Source organism: Hippopotamus amphibius, chromosome 10 (genome assembly GCF_030028045.1).
Source record: "Hippopotamus amphibius kiboko isolate mHipAmp2 chromosome 10, mHipAmp2.hap2, whole genome shotgun sequence".
Classification (NCBI taxonomy): Eukaryota; Metazoa; Chordata; class Mammalia; order Artiodactyla; family Hippopotamidae; genus Hippopotamus; species Hippopotamus amphibius.
The window spans coordinates 30,376,786-30,391,693 of record NC_080195.1 but is presented as its reverse complement, the minus strand read 5'-3'; the positions used below and the strand labels follow the sequence as shown (position 1 = coordinate 30,391,693).

At 37.7% G+C, this 14,908-nt stretch overlaps 1 protein-coding gene across 1 annotated transcript in view; it reads right to left on the bottom strand.

The window, feature by feature from the left end:
* ADAM32 (ADAM metallopeptidase domain 32) overlaps positions 1–14,908 on the bottom strand; it is a 155,617-nt gene that overhangs the window by 80,984 nt on the left and 59,725 nt on the right. The window contains 1 exon segment of the mRNA XM_057696399.1: positions 5,186–5,322. Within this exon segment, the coding sequence (XP_057552382.1) occupies positions 5,186–5,322 (137 nt within the window).

The window sequence follows — 14,908 nt, the reverse complement described above, 5'->3', positions numbered from 1 at the left end:
ATGATCTGTCAATTTCACTCCTGTGTATTTATCTGAAGAAACAAAAACACAAATTAGAAAAGATACATGCATCCCTATGTTCATTAGAGCATTGTTTACAATAGTTAAGATATGGAAGCAACCTAAGTGTCCATCAATAGATTCATGGGAATAGAAGATGGAAATTACTCAACCATAAAAAAAGAAAGAAATCTTGCCATTTTGTGATAATATGGATGGAACTAGAGGGTATTATGCTAAGCGAAATAAGTCAGGCAGAGAAAGATACTCTATGATTTCACTAATATGTGGAATCTAAAAAACAAAACAAATGAACTAATATAGCAAAACAGAAACAGTTACAGAATCAGAGAACAAAGAGGTGGTTTCCAGAGGGGAGGAGGGGAGGAAAGAAAAGGGTGAGGGAGATTAAAAGATGCAAACTTCTAGCTGCAAAATAAATGAATCACAGGTATAAAATGTACTGTGGGGACTTCCCTGATGATACAGTGGTTAAGACTTCAAGCTGCCACTGCAGGGGACGCTGGTTTGATCACTGGTTGGGGAACTAAGATCCCACATGCCTCACAGTGTGGCTAAATAAATAAATAAATAAAGTATTTAAAATAAAATGTACTGTGTGAGAAACAGTAACTATGTACTATCTTTGTATGGTGACATATCATAACTAGACTTGTGGTGATCATTTTGAAATGTATAGAAATATCAAATCACTATCTTGTATAACAGGAACTAACAAAACAAACAAAAAAACTCAGAAAAACATATCAGATGTGTGTGTAGGGGGGGAATTGGATGAAGGCAGTCAAAAGTCACAAACTCTCAGTTATAAGTAAGCACTAGGGATATAATGTACAACATTATAAATATAATTAACATTGCTCTATGTTATATATGAAATTTGTAAAGAGAAAATCCCAAGTTCTCATCACATGGAAAATTTTTTTCTATTTCTTTAATTATTTATCTATATGACATGATGGATGTTCACTAAATTTATTCAGATAATCATTTCAGGATGTATGTAAATCAAATCATTATGTTGTATGCTCTAAATTTAACAATGTTGTATTACAATTATATCTCAGTAAAGCTGGAAGAAAAAAAAGAACAGATAAACTTTATCTTTTAAATGCATTACAAACTAAATCTACCTAAGAGAAAGTTTTGATCTTCTGGGCGTGGTTGTATGCAAATTCTCGCATATACAGAAAAAAGATGGTTATGTATGTGTCTGATGCCTCTGCCTAGGTGAATTACAGCTGAAATAATGGCAGGGAGAAAACCAAATATCTACTTATGTAAATTCCCAGATGTATATTAACAACTCTTCAAATTTCTATTCCTCTATTTCTCCCTTGACCAAATTAAGAATCAAACTCTTTGAAAGTTTGAATCTCTTCTATTTCAATGGCTTTTCAACGTTTATTCATAGGCTTATACTACATATAAAATATGACAGATAATTCATTGAACTGTAAGTTGTTTGAGGCAGGAATTTTGTCATCTTTATGGTTGGTATCATGTATTCCCTGCACAGTTTTAAACACATACAGAATCAAATGTCTGTTGATTTCTTCCTAATAACAACAAACTTTCATTAAACAGACTGTACTGTGCTTAGTCCTGAGCTTTCCCAAAGATTTCACAGAAATTGTGTATTAATCAAAATTTAACATAATTATGTCCATATACTACTAATAAAAATAACTTCAGAGAATATTTCCATAGAATGAGTCACTTTCCATATGCAGTACAAACCTGTAGGGTAAGGAGGTAACTGACATTTATTGAGCAGCTATTATCAGCCAGGTATTTTATTCACTTGAGTATTTAATCTTCACGACAAACCAGACAGGTTAGTATTGTCATTAACATTTTATAGAAACTGAATTAAAGTTTAGAGAAGCTAGAAACCTCACCAAACTCACATATTTTGTAAATTAGCAGGATCAGTATTCACACACAGTTATCTAAGACTTCAAATTCAGGTACTTGTTACTCAAAAATTCATCTCTGAACAGTAAATAATTCATTAAAATATTTACTATTAAATATTAATAGATATTTTACTATAAACCATAAATTTTGATGTTCTTACCACCAAAACTGAAAAAAAACTGTATAATATTTTTGATAGGGGAACTATTTATAGTTAACTGTATATAATTTCTAATTATTTACCTTCTCGCTGTCCATATGGCAGTTCTTAACTAAGAATGTATGTTCCCAAAGTTTACTTGTATCAATTATCTGAAGTCTTTACTAACATTTATTTGGTTGAGATTCTGCACTCTAAATTCTAATGCTATATTATTTTGCTCCCAAATTATTTTATAAGGGCTTATTGAAACTATAATATAACTAGCCTAAGTTCTGTATTCAAAGAACAGAGAAATTATGTGACAGAAGGAAATTATGCAAAAAAAATATAGTGCTCTCTACCATTTTTCTGAAGTTGGGGTTAGCACTTGACAGCATTTTGAAAAAAATAAAAGTTTATCTTTTATACTATTTCATTTTCCTTTCAGGGTCTGTCTCTTGTCTACTTTTCTGTGCCCCCAAATTCCAAATTCTTACTGCTCTTGTGTATCCCTACACCACCATTTTAATAACTCCTAGGTCCTTTTATTCCTCAAATAAGAAGAGATACCAGCACAATGACAAATAAATTAATTGCATCCTCACAACAACTGTGAGATGCAGCTATCATGATCTTCATTTTTCAGATGAGAAAAATAAGGGTTAGGAAAAATAGCAAACAAGTAAAAGATTCCAAAGCCCACATTCCCCTCAATGCATTCCTTGATCGTATCTCCTCTTCCCCAATCAAATTCCCATAGCTTAATAAAATTGGTCTTAGATATTAAGAGAAAGCACTAAGAATAAAATAATTCAATTTCTTTGAATAACTGCTAACTTCATGCTCCTTCTAAATGCTTTTGCCTTTTTGTTAAAATGATGCAACTGGATAGGTGAACAAACCTTCACCATGAGTTTTCCCTGGGTTCCTACATTCATAGCTATTGCCATTTTCTATGCCTCTTTTCACGCTCCACTTCTGAACTCATTTGTCTTTGTGCAGACTACATTAAAAGTTACCCACAGTTAAAAAGTGGATATAAATTATGTCATCAAAATAATACAGTAGAAGGATCACTGAAATAAAGAATGAAGTTTGTACAAATACATTTTAATGTTCTTTTGCCACTTGGTTTAAATTAATTCCAATATATTAACTGTTCTCTATATGAAGTCACTATGGAGCAGAGAAAATAACAAAGCTTTGAGTTAGACAAACCTGTTGACTGGTACCAATCCTGTGACCTATAAGATTTTAAGCAAAGTGATTAAACTCTCTAAGTCTCAGTTTTCTCATCTACAAAATAGGGACAGTACCCATCCACTTCATAGGGTTGTTATGAGGATTAAATATTAATAAACAAGTAAAGTGCCTAATTCAACTCTCTGGCTTGTAGTAAGTGTCCAATAAATCACTGGTGACATTACTGATACCAGCTGAAGCTGGCCCCTTACTATCTGTATATCCAATGTAGGGTCATTTAGGCTCTCTATACTCCAGGGCTTTAAAAAAACACATGGAAAAAGACAAATGGAAATAATTAATATTTGCCTTACTTACTCACATGCTTTCTTTGAAAATTCCATAAAATAAAGTATGATATGTACTGTGGAAATGCAAAAGACATATCTATCTACATTTACAGATAGATCTTATATATCCATTTATATATCACATATATATGAATATAAAATTGTTAGATTTTGTAATACTTGCCATACACAGCACGAAAGTTTTTTAAGAAACTGGAGAATATGTATGAAAGCATTTTCAATATCATAAAGCACCATACAAATTCAAAGGTTTATTAACACAGATTCTAAAGCCAGAATGCCTGGGTTCAAAGCTCAGGACTACCACAGATAGTTACCCTTTTAATAACTCAGTTTCTCATCTGTAAAGATGAGGATAACAAAATTTGCCCTAAAGAGATATTGTGAGCATCAAATGACTTAACATATGTAAAGTGTTTGCAATAGTCTCTAGCACATAGCAAGTACAATGTAAATATTTGTTATTTTTATTATCATTAATACTAGACTCTGGGTGACCTACACAAAACATCTTGTCATAGCATACTTGAGAATAGCTGGTCAAATGGACAATAGGCCCAGAACGGTAATTTTCACATTGTTTATACAGCTATATAAATTTTATATTTGATTTAATAAACATTAGAATATATTTAATTTATTAAACATTTAATTTAATAAAATTATATAATATTTATACATATAAAATTGTTAATGTATAATCCATGTAGAACTAGTTTGTAATATAATGTGTGTGTATAAAAAAATATATATGTTTGTGTTTGTGCTATTATTAGAATGTAAGAGTTAACCTTAGGTGGTGCTTAGAAGTAACTATAAAAAAAGCATGTTTTCAGAAATTAATGGCTTGTTTTCACTTTTGAATTCCATTCTTCAATTATGAATAGGTCATACTTAACATAGGCCCTTTTTACAGTAGAATACTAATGACACCTTCTGTAGCCCTTGTATGATATACTATATAGGGAACTTTGGCAAATTTAGAAATCACTGTAACTAATCCACCACATACTTGTGGGATTTTACAATTTAAAAAACACTTTCCCATTTTATTTTCTTATTTTATTCTTACATCTTTCGCTCTGTGAAATAAGAGAACAGACATAATTATTGCCACTTTAAAGATGAGAAAAATAAATCTAAGCAAGGCCTAGTAATTATCCAAAGTCACAAAAATATTATATTCTTTAGATTGTAGTTTTTCCACAACATTAATATACTCTAAAAGCAAAACCAAAAATTTTGTAAAAACAAAGGCTACTTGTCTTGGCCTATTACATATTTTTAAAGATCCTTATTGATTTCATAAAACACACAGCCTATGGAGAATTCCTTTGCTAATGTATCTTGCAGATCAGATTTGCTATCTTTGTTCTTAATGCTAACCTCCCACCATACTATAGACTTAAAATTTCATATTTATATTTTGTGGTACTTGATCCTTTTACACTTAATTTGCGCTATAAGCAAATACTAAAATTTTTTGCTTCAATCATTTAAAACAAAATAAATACAACAAATAAAAAAAATCTTATTTTTAAAAACTCACACGGCTTTTGAACTCATTATGCAGATGGCTCCTAAACATTGACATTTCTTTGGGTCATCATATGATATTCCCAAACTGAGTCCCAGCATCTGGGTCATAATAATTGAAAATGCCTCCAAAGTTATCTCCTTGGGATACTACATTAACAACAAAGAAAATTCAAATAAAAAACAACTCACTCAAGGGTGGTAAAAGTAATATTTTTCTAATTATGAACATTTTATTGTTTTATCAAATACTTATGATGGAAATATAGTTCCTTGGACAAGTAAGAAGCTGAAGCTCTTCTAGTGAAATTTTATTGAGATAGAAGCATAGTGAGCCTATGTCTAGATTTGCCATGATTTAACAACTGAATGCCTAAGATAATTCTTAAATAACGGCCATGGCTATTTTTACAATAGATTTTTGGCTATATGGACCATGATCTTCCATTTACCTAATTTCTTAAAACAGCTCTCATGTTCATTCAGGACAGTCCACATGATACTCCACCTCCCAGCTCACAAAGTGGCCACATAACTAAATTACTCCGTTGTAAGTATGCTATCTGCTTCCTGCCAAGATTCTCAATGACACAGTAACTAGTATCAGGAGAAACCACACAAAACAGACCCTCAAGAAAGCATTCTTGCGATTAGGCTGTCACATATGTAACGAGTGCACAAATATCTTCCTTGCCAAGGAGAAATGGGACACTGGTAAATTCACGATATGCAATGACATAATTTCATTGCTCAAATTATTGCCAAATGTGGCATAAGGTGAGGTGCAGGCAGAGGCCAAGTTGTGAGGGACACTGAGGCACTTCACTGCTATGAAGACAAGCTATAATAAATATTTTGGGGTCAACTGGCTTCTTATGGCAGTGCTAGAGGAAGCACATTATGAAAAAGAGAGAGGAAAAACTGTAAATGAGCAACTGAGAATGCAAATAGGCAATCAGAAAGCCTCTGCAGCAGCACTGCAGTGATTCATCAACTCCTGCAGTTGCTGGTTTGATACAGCTGAGGACCAAGCTCAGGGCCTAATTATAAGTACTGCAGGGTTATAGCACCAATTTAATTATCAAAACTACCAGATTCGGTGCGGAAGGAGTCAGAATCTGAAACTTGGGATGGGAACAATTGGAGTGACATGGACAAATATCCCTAGACTTCCCTTGCCAGTAGAGTAGGCCTCCCTCTAAACAAAGAAAGAGCCCCTGCATTTTAAAAAATGACAGTTTTAACGACAATACCTGGGACGTTTGTCTCATCACCCCTCATTGTCTCCAGAACCATAATAAGAATTAAACTGCAATAGGTGTGATATCACCAAGATGGCAACATAGGTCTTACCCAACGTCACTCCCCCTCACAAAAAGAACAACTAGCAACTATTCATGGACAAGACACCACTGAGAAAATCCTAGAATGCGGAGGTGAGACTGAAGCACCCCCTGCACCAGAGACCAAGATAGATCTCATTAGAAGGCTAGAAGGAGCAGCTAGACACTGAATGCACTGCCTCTCCCCAAGACTGGTGCAGCGCCACACCGAGAGGTCTTCCCAGAGTCTATGGTCCCTCGAGTGGGAAAAGAGGCCAGAGTGGACATCCAGATCCCCCAGCATCACGGGTCACCTCTGGGAGCCCCTACTCTGTTCTTGCCTCCTGAGGATCACAAAGGATGAGTGGGATTTGACCACTGGAAATCTGATCACAACAGAGGGGGCAGGAGGGGCTTGCAGCAATCAGCGCTTGGATCTCGGCAGGCCAGGTTCCCATCTATAGCACATATAGGTCCCAACTACGAGCTCTGCTCATCTGTAGAGCCAGGACAGTGGAACAGTATGACCAGGCAAGTCAGTGAGGTGCAGGTCTGCTTGATTTGAGTCCTCAGATGAAAAGTCTTGCTAGCCATGGAACATGGTCTGCCACTCACCTCCACCCAGTCCCCTGACCAGAAGACTCATCAGAACACCTGGTAGCTGCATACTGCAGCCACACTTGAGCAGAGAGTATGGCAGGCAGAGTTCATTGTTCAGAGCAAAGCTCGTGGCACTGTTTAGCCAGGAAACTTGGAGTGCTGGTTGGCCCGAGTCAAGACCACAAACAAGGAGCTAAGCTGGTTCTCCCACTCCGCCCTGGGCAAGGAAACAAATTCACAGCCCGGCCCATTGCTAAATATAACCTTCAGAAAGCCCAACCAATGAATCTAGCCAGCGCACACAGGAAGCTGTGCTGCCCGTCCAACAACTCTGCTTACAGTGGCACTTGAACAGAGAGAACAGCCCATGGTTTTCCCCATCTTCAGAGCAAAACCTGATGGCCCCACGTGGCCAAGGAATTAAGGGCACAGTCTGCCTAATGTGAGTCCACAAACAAAGAGCCATGTAGGTCATGTGGCCTATTCTGCTGCCCTGTCAGGGCAGGGAAGCTAATTCATCCCCCAGCTACTGTTGAGTAAAGTTCCCTGTCCTGGCCTTTTAGAAAGCCTGACCAGTGAACCTAGACAACTACAAAGTATATCCTACTGCCTCGCTTGGGCAGGGAACCACGTCAGCAGTGCTATCCAATAGTTAATAGCAAGTGGTACCCCTACCCCTGACCTTACAGCTTGGACAGTGGCCTCACCGAAAAATAGACCCTGCCTGCCCAAGGACACGTCCAGAAACCTAAACTGAGCTGACTAGTGAAGAACCACCTGTCTCTGCCAAAGTGAACCTGTAAAGTCTGGAAGAGGAGACCAATTACTCAAATGCACAGATACCGAAGTAAGGGTTGAAGGAGCAAGAAAAATCAGGTGAATGTGACACCATCAAATGAAACTAAAAATGCTGAAAAAAATTGACCAAAAAGAAATGGAGATCTATGAACTGTCAGAGACATAATTCAGAATAATCTTCTTAAAGAAGTTTAGTGAACTACTAGAACATACAGATAACTAAATGAAATTAGTAAAGCAATGAATAAACAAAATAAGTTCAAGAAATAGAAACCATTGAAAAAGATATCCTAGGGCTTCCCTGGTGGCACAGTGGTTAAGGATCTGCCTGCCAATGCAGGGGACACAGGTTCAATCCCTGCTCCAGGAAGATCCCACGTGCTGTGGAACAACTAAGCCCATGTGCTGAGCCTGTGCTCTAGAGCCCTCGAGCCACAACTACTGAGCCCATGTGCTGCAATTACTGAAGCCCAAGAGCCTAGAGCCCGTGCTCTGCAACCAGAAGCCACCACAATAAGAAACCCGTGCACCACAACGAAGAATAGCTCCACTCGCCACAACTAGAGAAAGTCCATGTGCAGCAACAAAGACCCAATGCAGCCAAAGATAAAAAATAAATAAACAAATAAATAAATAAATAATAAATCTTTTTTAAAAAAAAGATATCCTAGAGCTGAAAAATACAACTGAAGTATTCAATAGAGAGTTTCAACAATAGAACTGACCACGCAAAATACAGAATCAGTGATCTAGAAGGCAGGAATATTTAAAATTATCCACTCAAATGAGCAAAAGTAAAAAAAGAATGAAAAAGAGAAGAAAGCCTACAGCACTATGGGACAAATGTGCACATGCACGCACACACACATCAATATCCATATCATGGGGATTCCAGAGGGAGAAGAGACAGGGACAGAAAGTACACGTAAAGCAATAATGGCTGGAAACTTCCAAAAACTGGGAAAGAAATAGACATCCAAATATATGAGGCACAAAGGACCCTAAATAGATTGAATCTGAACAGGGCTACACCGGAACACATTATAATTAAATTGCCAAAAGTAAAGACAAAGACAGAATTTTGAAAAAAGAGGAAAAAAAAACAAGTTACGTACAAGGGAACCCCCATAAGACCATGAGCAGATTTCTCACCAGAAATATTTCAGGTGAGGAGAGAATGGGATTACATATTCAAAATATTGAAAGAAAAAACTGTCAACCAAGAATGCTATGCCCAGCAAAGCTGTGCTTCAGAAAGGAAGAAGAGATCATGATTCCCAAATAAATAAAAGCTGAGGGAGTTCATTACCACTAGACATGCCTTACAAGAAATGCTAAAAGGAGTTCTTTGAGTTGAAGTGAAATAATGCATCATTAAAACATGAGAAAGTAGCATAAAACTCACTGCTAATGGTAAATAAATAGTCAAAGTTAGATTCTGTAATAGTGTAATCATGGTGCATAATTCACTCTAGTTTAAAAGTGAAAAAACAAATATACTAAAAATAATCATAGTACAATATGTGTTATGGGATACACAATATAAAAAATATGTAAACTATAACATCAATAACTAAAAAAGGCATAAGAACCTGAGGGGGAAGAGAAGTAAAAGCATAAAGTTTAAAAATGCTTCTGAGAAGGAGGAGATCAAGATGGCAGAGTAGAGGGACCTGGAACTCACCTCCTCCCACAAATACCTCCAAAACACATCTACATGCAGAATCAGTTTCATAGAATACCTACTGAGAACAGGCAGAAGATCTCATACAACCAAACTGCTGCAAGAAATATCCCCACAGACTGGAGTAGAATAAAGGGAAAAGGGAGGAGAAGAGGAATCAGGATGGGACCTGTGCCCCTGGGAGGGAGCTGTGAAAGAAGAAAAAGGTTCCCTCCCCAGGAATCTCCTTCACCAGCTAGGAGGTATGGTGGGACAGATAGGGAACTTCGGAGGCTCAAGGGGAGAGTGTGGGAGGTGGCCTGTGGCCCAGCACGGTACAGAGAGACCAGCACAGACCACCCTTGCCATGCCACTGCACATCCCACATGCCTGCTGGTGTGCCCAGTGGCTGGGTTGTGAAGCTCGGGCTTTAGTAGACAGTCCAGGGATAGGACTCAGTTTGGCTGTACAGAGACAGCCTAAAGGACCTGGAGTGTGGCCCAGGTCGCAGCTGGGGGTACACAGAGAACAGAGTGCGGGGCCACCATAAGAGCCCCACTGTCAACGTGTGAAAGGAGGGTCATGGGTCCACCACAGCAGCCTCCTTTTCAGCATTCTCACAACAGGGCAAGGTTCCACCACTGAGGGTTCCTTTTGGGCAAACTTTTGGGGCACCCACATGTGGAGGCGGGGGGTTGAAATCTAAGCTGATTATCCATGTTCCCACAGTGGGCACGGGGTTATGGTTTTGGTGGGTTCTCAGACCAGGGTGTTTTGGGACCCAGACCTGCAATGCATGCCTGAGGGATGTCTCAGCTGATTATTGGTACTCCCACAGCAGAGATAATTCCAGGTGCCAGAAGCAGCAAGCTTGTGGATACACACACCAAGATGCAGGTGATGGCAGAAGTCACACATCTTAGTGGAGAGCACCTGGGGAGGAATGCACAGCAGCTCCTGTCCCAGAGGGAGTGCTCCAGTGCCACCCACTTCACACCACAGCTTAGAAATGGATCTGGGGAGCAGACTCTGCCCCCAAGAGGGCTGTGACAACTGAAGAGCAAAGAAGAGGCTCTGCCCAGCACGCAGTGCAGGCTCTCGTCACCACAACACCAAGCACACCCCCTATCAAGAAGACAAGGGCCAGCACATCCTGAGGAAGGCACCAAAAACAGCCCCTGAATCAAAAATATTGGACTCACACAGTCTACACAGGGTCACTCCAACATAAAAACAGCCCTTCACACCACAGTAGATAACTGCTTCTCCTAAATTCATAGAGTCAGAGAACTATAAGTTAAATGAAAAGAACAAGAGAAATCCCCTGAAAAAACAAACAGACCTCCCAAATCTAGCAGACCCCAAGTTCAAAAAGCAGGTAATAAAAATGCTGAAGGAATTAGGAAAGATATCAATAGAAGTGCACATCACTGAAAAAAGGTACTAAAAACTATAAAAAGGAGCCAAACAAAATTAGACAACTTAATTAACTAAGATAAAAACCAAGCTAGGGGAATTTCCTGGCAGTCCAGTGGTTAGGACTCTGTGCTTCCACTGCAGAGGGCACAGGTTTGGGGAACTAAGATCCCACAAGCCACATGGCCCACAAAAAGCAAAAAACAAAATAAAACAAAACAAAACCAAAAAATGAGCTAAAGGTAATAAACAGCAAACTAAATAATGTAGAAGAACAAATAAATGATTTGGAAGATAGAATAATACAAATCACGCAATCAGAACAGCAGCTAGAAAAACAAATGAAAAAAAAATGAAAGCAACATATGAGGTCTGTGAGATAATATAAATCATGCCAATCTACACATAACAGGAATCCCAGAAGGAGAAGAAAGAGAAAAGGGGATTGAAAATATACTTGAAGAAATTATGGCTGAAAAATTCCCAAACCTAAAGAAGGAACCAGATGTCCACGTACAAAAACCACAGAGGGTCTCAAACAAGATGAATACAAACAGAGCTACACCAAGACATATCATAATTAAAATGGCAAACGATAAGGATAAAGAGAGGCTTCTAAAGGCAAGAAGAGAAAAACAGTCAATTACAAGGGAACCCCCATAAGGTTATCAGCTGATCTCTGTACAGAAATTTTGCAGGCCAGAAGGGAGTCGCAAGACATATTCAAAACGCCTGAAAGGGAAAACTTTGCAACCTAAGATACTCTACCAAGCAAGATTATCATTTAGAATAGAAGGAGAGATAAAGGATTTCTCAAAGAAAAACTAAAAAAATACAGCAATACTAAACCTATCCTAAAAGAAATAATGCAAGGTCTTCTCTAAATAGAAAGAAGTAAGAATCTATAGGAAAGAGAAAATTATAATAGGAAAGGCAAATATATAAAAAGATTGAAGATCAATTAAATAAACCAGTATATAGATTAAAAAGCAATAAAAAAATTCTGTGAAAGCGATTATAACTATAACGAACAGCAAAAGGATAAACATGAAGATGTAAAATCACAAAACTTGGGGGAAGGGAGTAAGAAAATGTAGATCTTTTAGGATGTGTTTGAGCTTATATGACTACCAGTCTAAAGCAAGCAGAGAGTTATGGGCTAACATACTTGAAAACCAGGATAACCACAAATCAAAAACATACAACAGATTCACAAAAACCAAAAAGAAAGGAATTCAAGCATAATACAAAAGAAAGCCACCAAATGACAAAAGCAAAAGCAAAAATAATAAGGAACAAAGAAGAAATACAAAATCAACTGGAAAACAAGGTTTAAAATGGAAATAAATATGTACTTCTCAGTAACTACTTTAAATGTCAATGGACTTTGATGTATGTCATAGAGGGTTCTGCCTATGTTTTCCTCTAGGAGTTTTATAGTGTCTGGCCTTACATGTAGGTCTTTAATCCATTTGGAGTTTATTTTTGTGTATGGTGTTAGGAAGTGTTCTAATTTCATTCTTTTACATGTTGCTGTCCAATTTTCCCAGCACCACTTATTGAAGAGGCTGTCTTTTGTCCATTGTATACTCGTGCCTCCTTTGTCAAAGATAAGGTGCCCATATGTGTTTGGGCTTACTTCTGAGTTCTCTATTCTATTCCATTGATCGTCCTTTCTATTTCTGTGCCAGTACCATACTGTCTTGATCACTATGGCCTTGTAGTATAGTTTGAAGTCAGGAAGCCTGATTCCACCAACTCCATTTTTCCTTCTCAAGATTGCTTTGGCTATTTGGGGTCTTTTGCGTTTCCATACAAATCGTAAGATTTCTTGCTCTAGTTCTGTGAAAAATGCCATTGGTAATTTGATTGGGATTGCACTGAATCTGTAAATTGCTTTGGGTAGTACAGTCATTTTCACGATGTTGATTCTTCCAATCCAGGAACATGGTATGTCCCTCCATCTGTTTGTGTCGTCTTTGATTTCTTTCATCAATGTCTTAAAGTTTTCTGCATACAGATCTTTTGCCTCCTTAGGCAGGTTTATTCCTAGGTATTTTATTCTTTTTGTTGCAATGGTGAATGGGAGAATTTCCTTAATTTCTCTTTCTGCTCTGATCCTTTTTGACCCACCTCCTAGAATCATGGAAATAAAATCAAGAATAAACAAATGGGACCTCATGAAACTTAAAAGCTTTTGCACAGTGAAAGAAACCAGAAACAAGACTAAAAGGCAACCCTCAGAATGGGAAAAAATAATAGCCTATGAAACAACGGACAAAGGATTAACCTCCAAAATATACAAGCAGCTCATGAAGCTTAATACCAAAAAAGCAAATAACCCAATCCACAAATGGGCAGAAGACCTAAATAGACATTTCTCCAAAGAAGACATACAGATGGCCAACAAACACATGAAAAGATGCTCAACATCACTCATCATCAGAGAAATGCAAATCAAAGCCACATTGAGGTATCACCTCACACCAATCAGAATGGCCATCATCACAAAATCTGGAAACAACAAATGTTGGAGAGGGTGTGGAGAAAAGGGAACTCTCCTGCACTGTTGGTGGGACTGTAAGTTGGTACAGCCACTATGGAAAACAATTTGGAGGTTCCTTCAAAAACTACAAATAGAACTACCATATGATCCAGTAATCCCACTCCTGGGCATATACCCAAAGAAAACCATAATCCCAAAAGAAACTTGTACCATAATGTTTATTGCAGCACTGTTTACAATAGCCAGGACATGGAAGCACCCTAAATGCCCATCAACAAATGAATGGATAAAGAAGATGTGGCATATATACACAATGGAATATTACTCAGCTATAAAAAGGGATGAGATGGAGCTATATGTCATGAGGTGGATAGAACTACAATCTGTCATACAGAGTGAAGTAAGTCAGAAAGAGAAGGACAAATATTGTATGCTAACTCACATATACGGAATCTAAAAATGGTACTGATGAACTCAGTGACAAGAACAAGGACACAGATACAGAGAATGGACTGGAGAACTCGAGGTATGGGAGGGGGCGGGGGGTGAAGGGGAAACTGAGACAAAGCGAGAGTAGCACAGACATATATATACTACCAACTGTAAAATAGATAGTCAGTGGGAAGTTGTTGTATAACAAAGGGAGTCCAACTCGAGGATGGAAGATGCCTTAGAGGACTGGGGCGGGGGGGGGGGGGACTCGAGAGGGTGAGTCAAGGAAGGGAGGGAATACGAGGATATGTGTATAAAAACAGACGATTGAACTTGGTGTACCCCAAAAAAAATTTAAAAAAATTTAAAAAAAAAATGTCAGTGGACTAAATGCTCCTATCAAAATACATAGAGTGGCAGGCTGGGTAATAAAACAAGAACCTACAATGTGCTGCCTACTATAAGGGACCCACATTAGGGCCAAAGACACATATATATTGACAGTGAGGGGTTGGAAAAGATATTTCATGGAAGTGAAAATGACAAGAAAATGGGGGGTAGCAATACTCATATCAGACAAAACAGATTTAAAACAAAGGCCAGAGAGATAAACTCAAAATGGCTTAAAGACTTAAATATGAGACAGAACACCAAGAAACTCCTAAAAGAGAACACAGGCAAAACATTCTCTGACATAAATTGTAGTGATATTTTCCTAGGTCAATCTCCCAAGGCAATAAAAATAAAAGCAAAAATAAACAAATGGGACCTAATCAGACTTACAAGATTTTGCACAGCAAAGGAAACCATAAAACAAAAAGACAACCTACAAACCAGGAGAAAATATTTGCCAATGATGTGACCGACAAGGGCTTAATTTCTAAACATACAAACAGTTCATACAACTCAATAACAAAAAAAATAAACAACCCAATCAAAAAAATGGGCAGAAATCTAAATAGACATTTCTTCAAAAAAGACATACAGGTGGCCAACAGG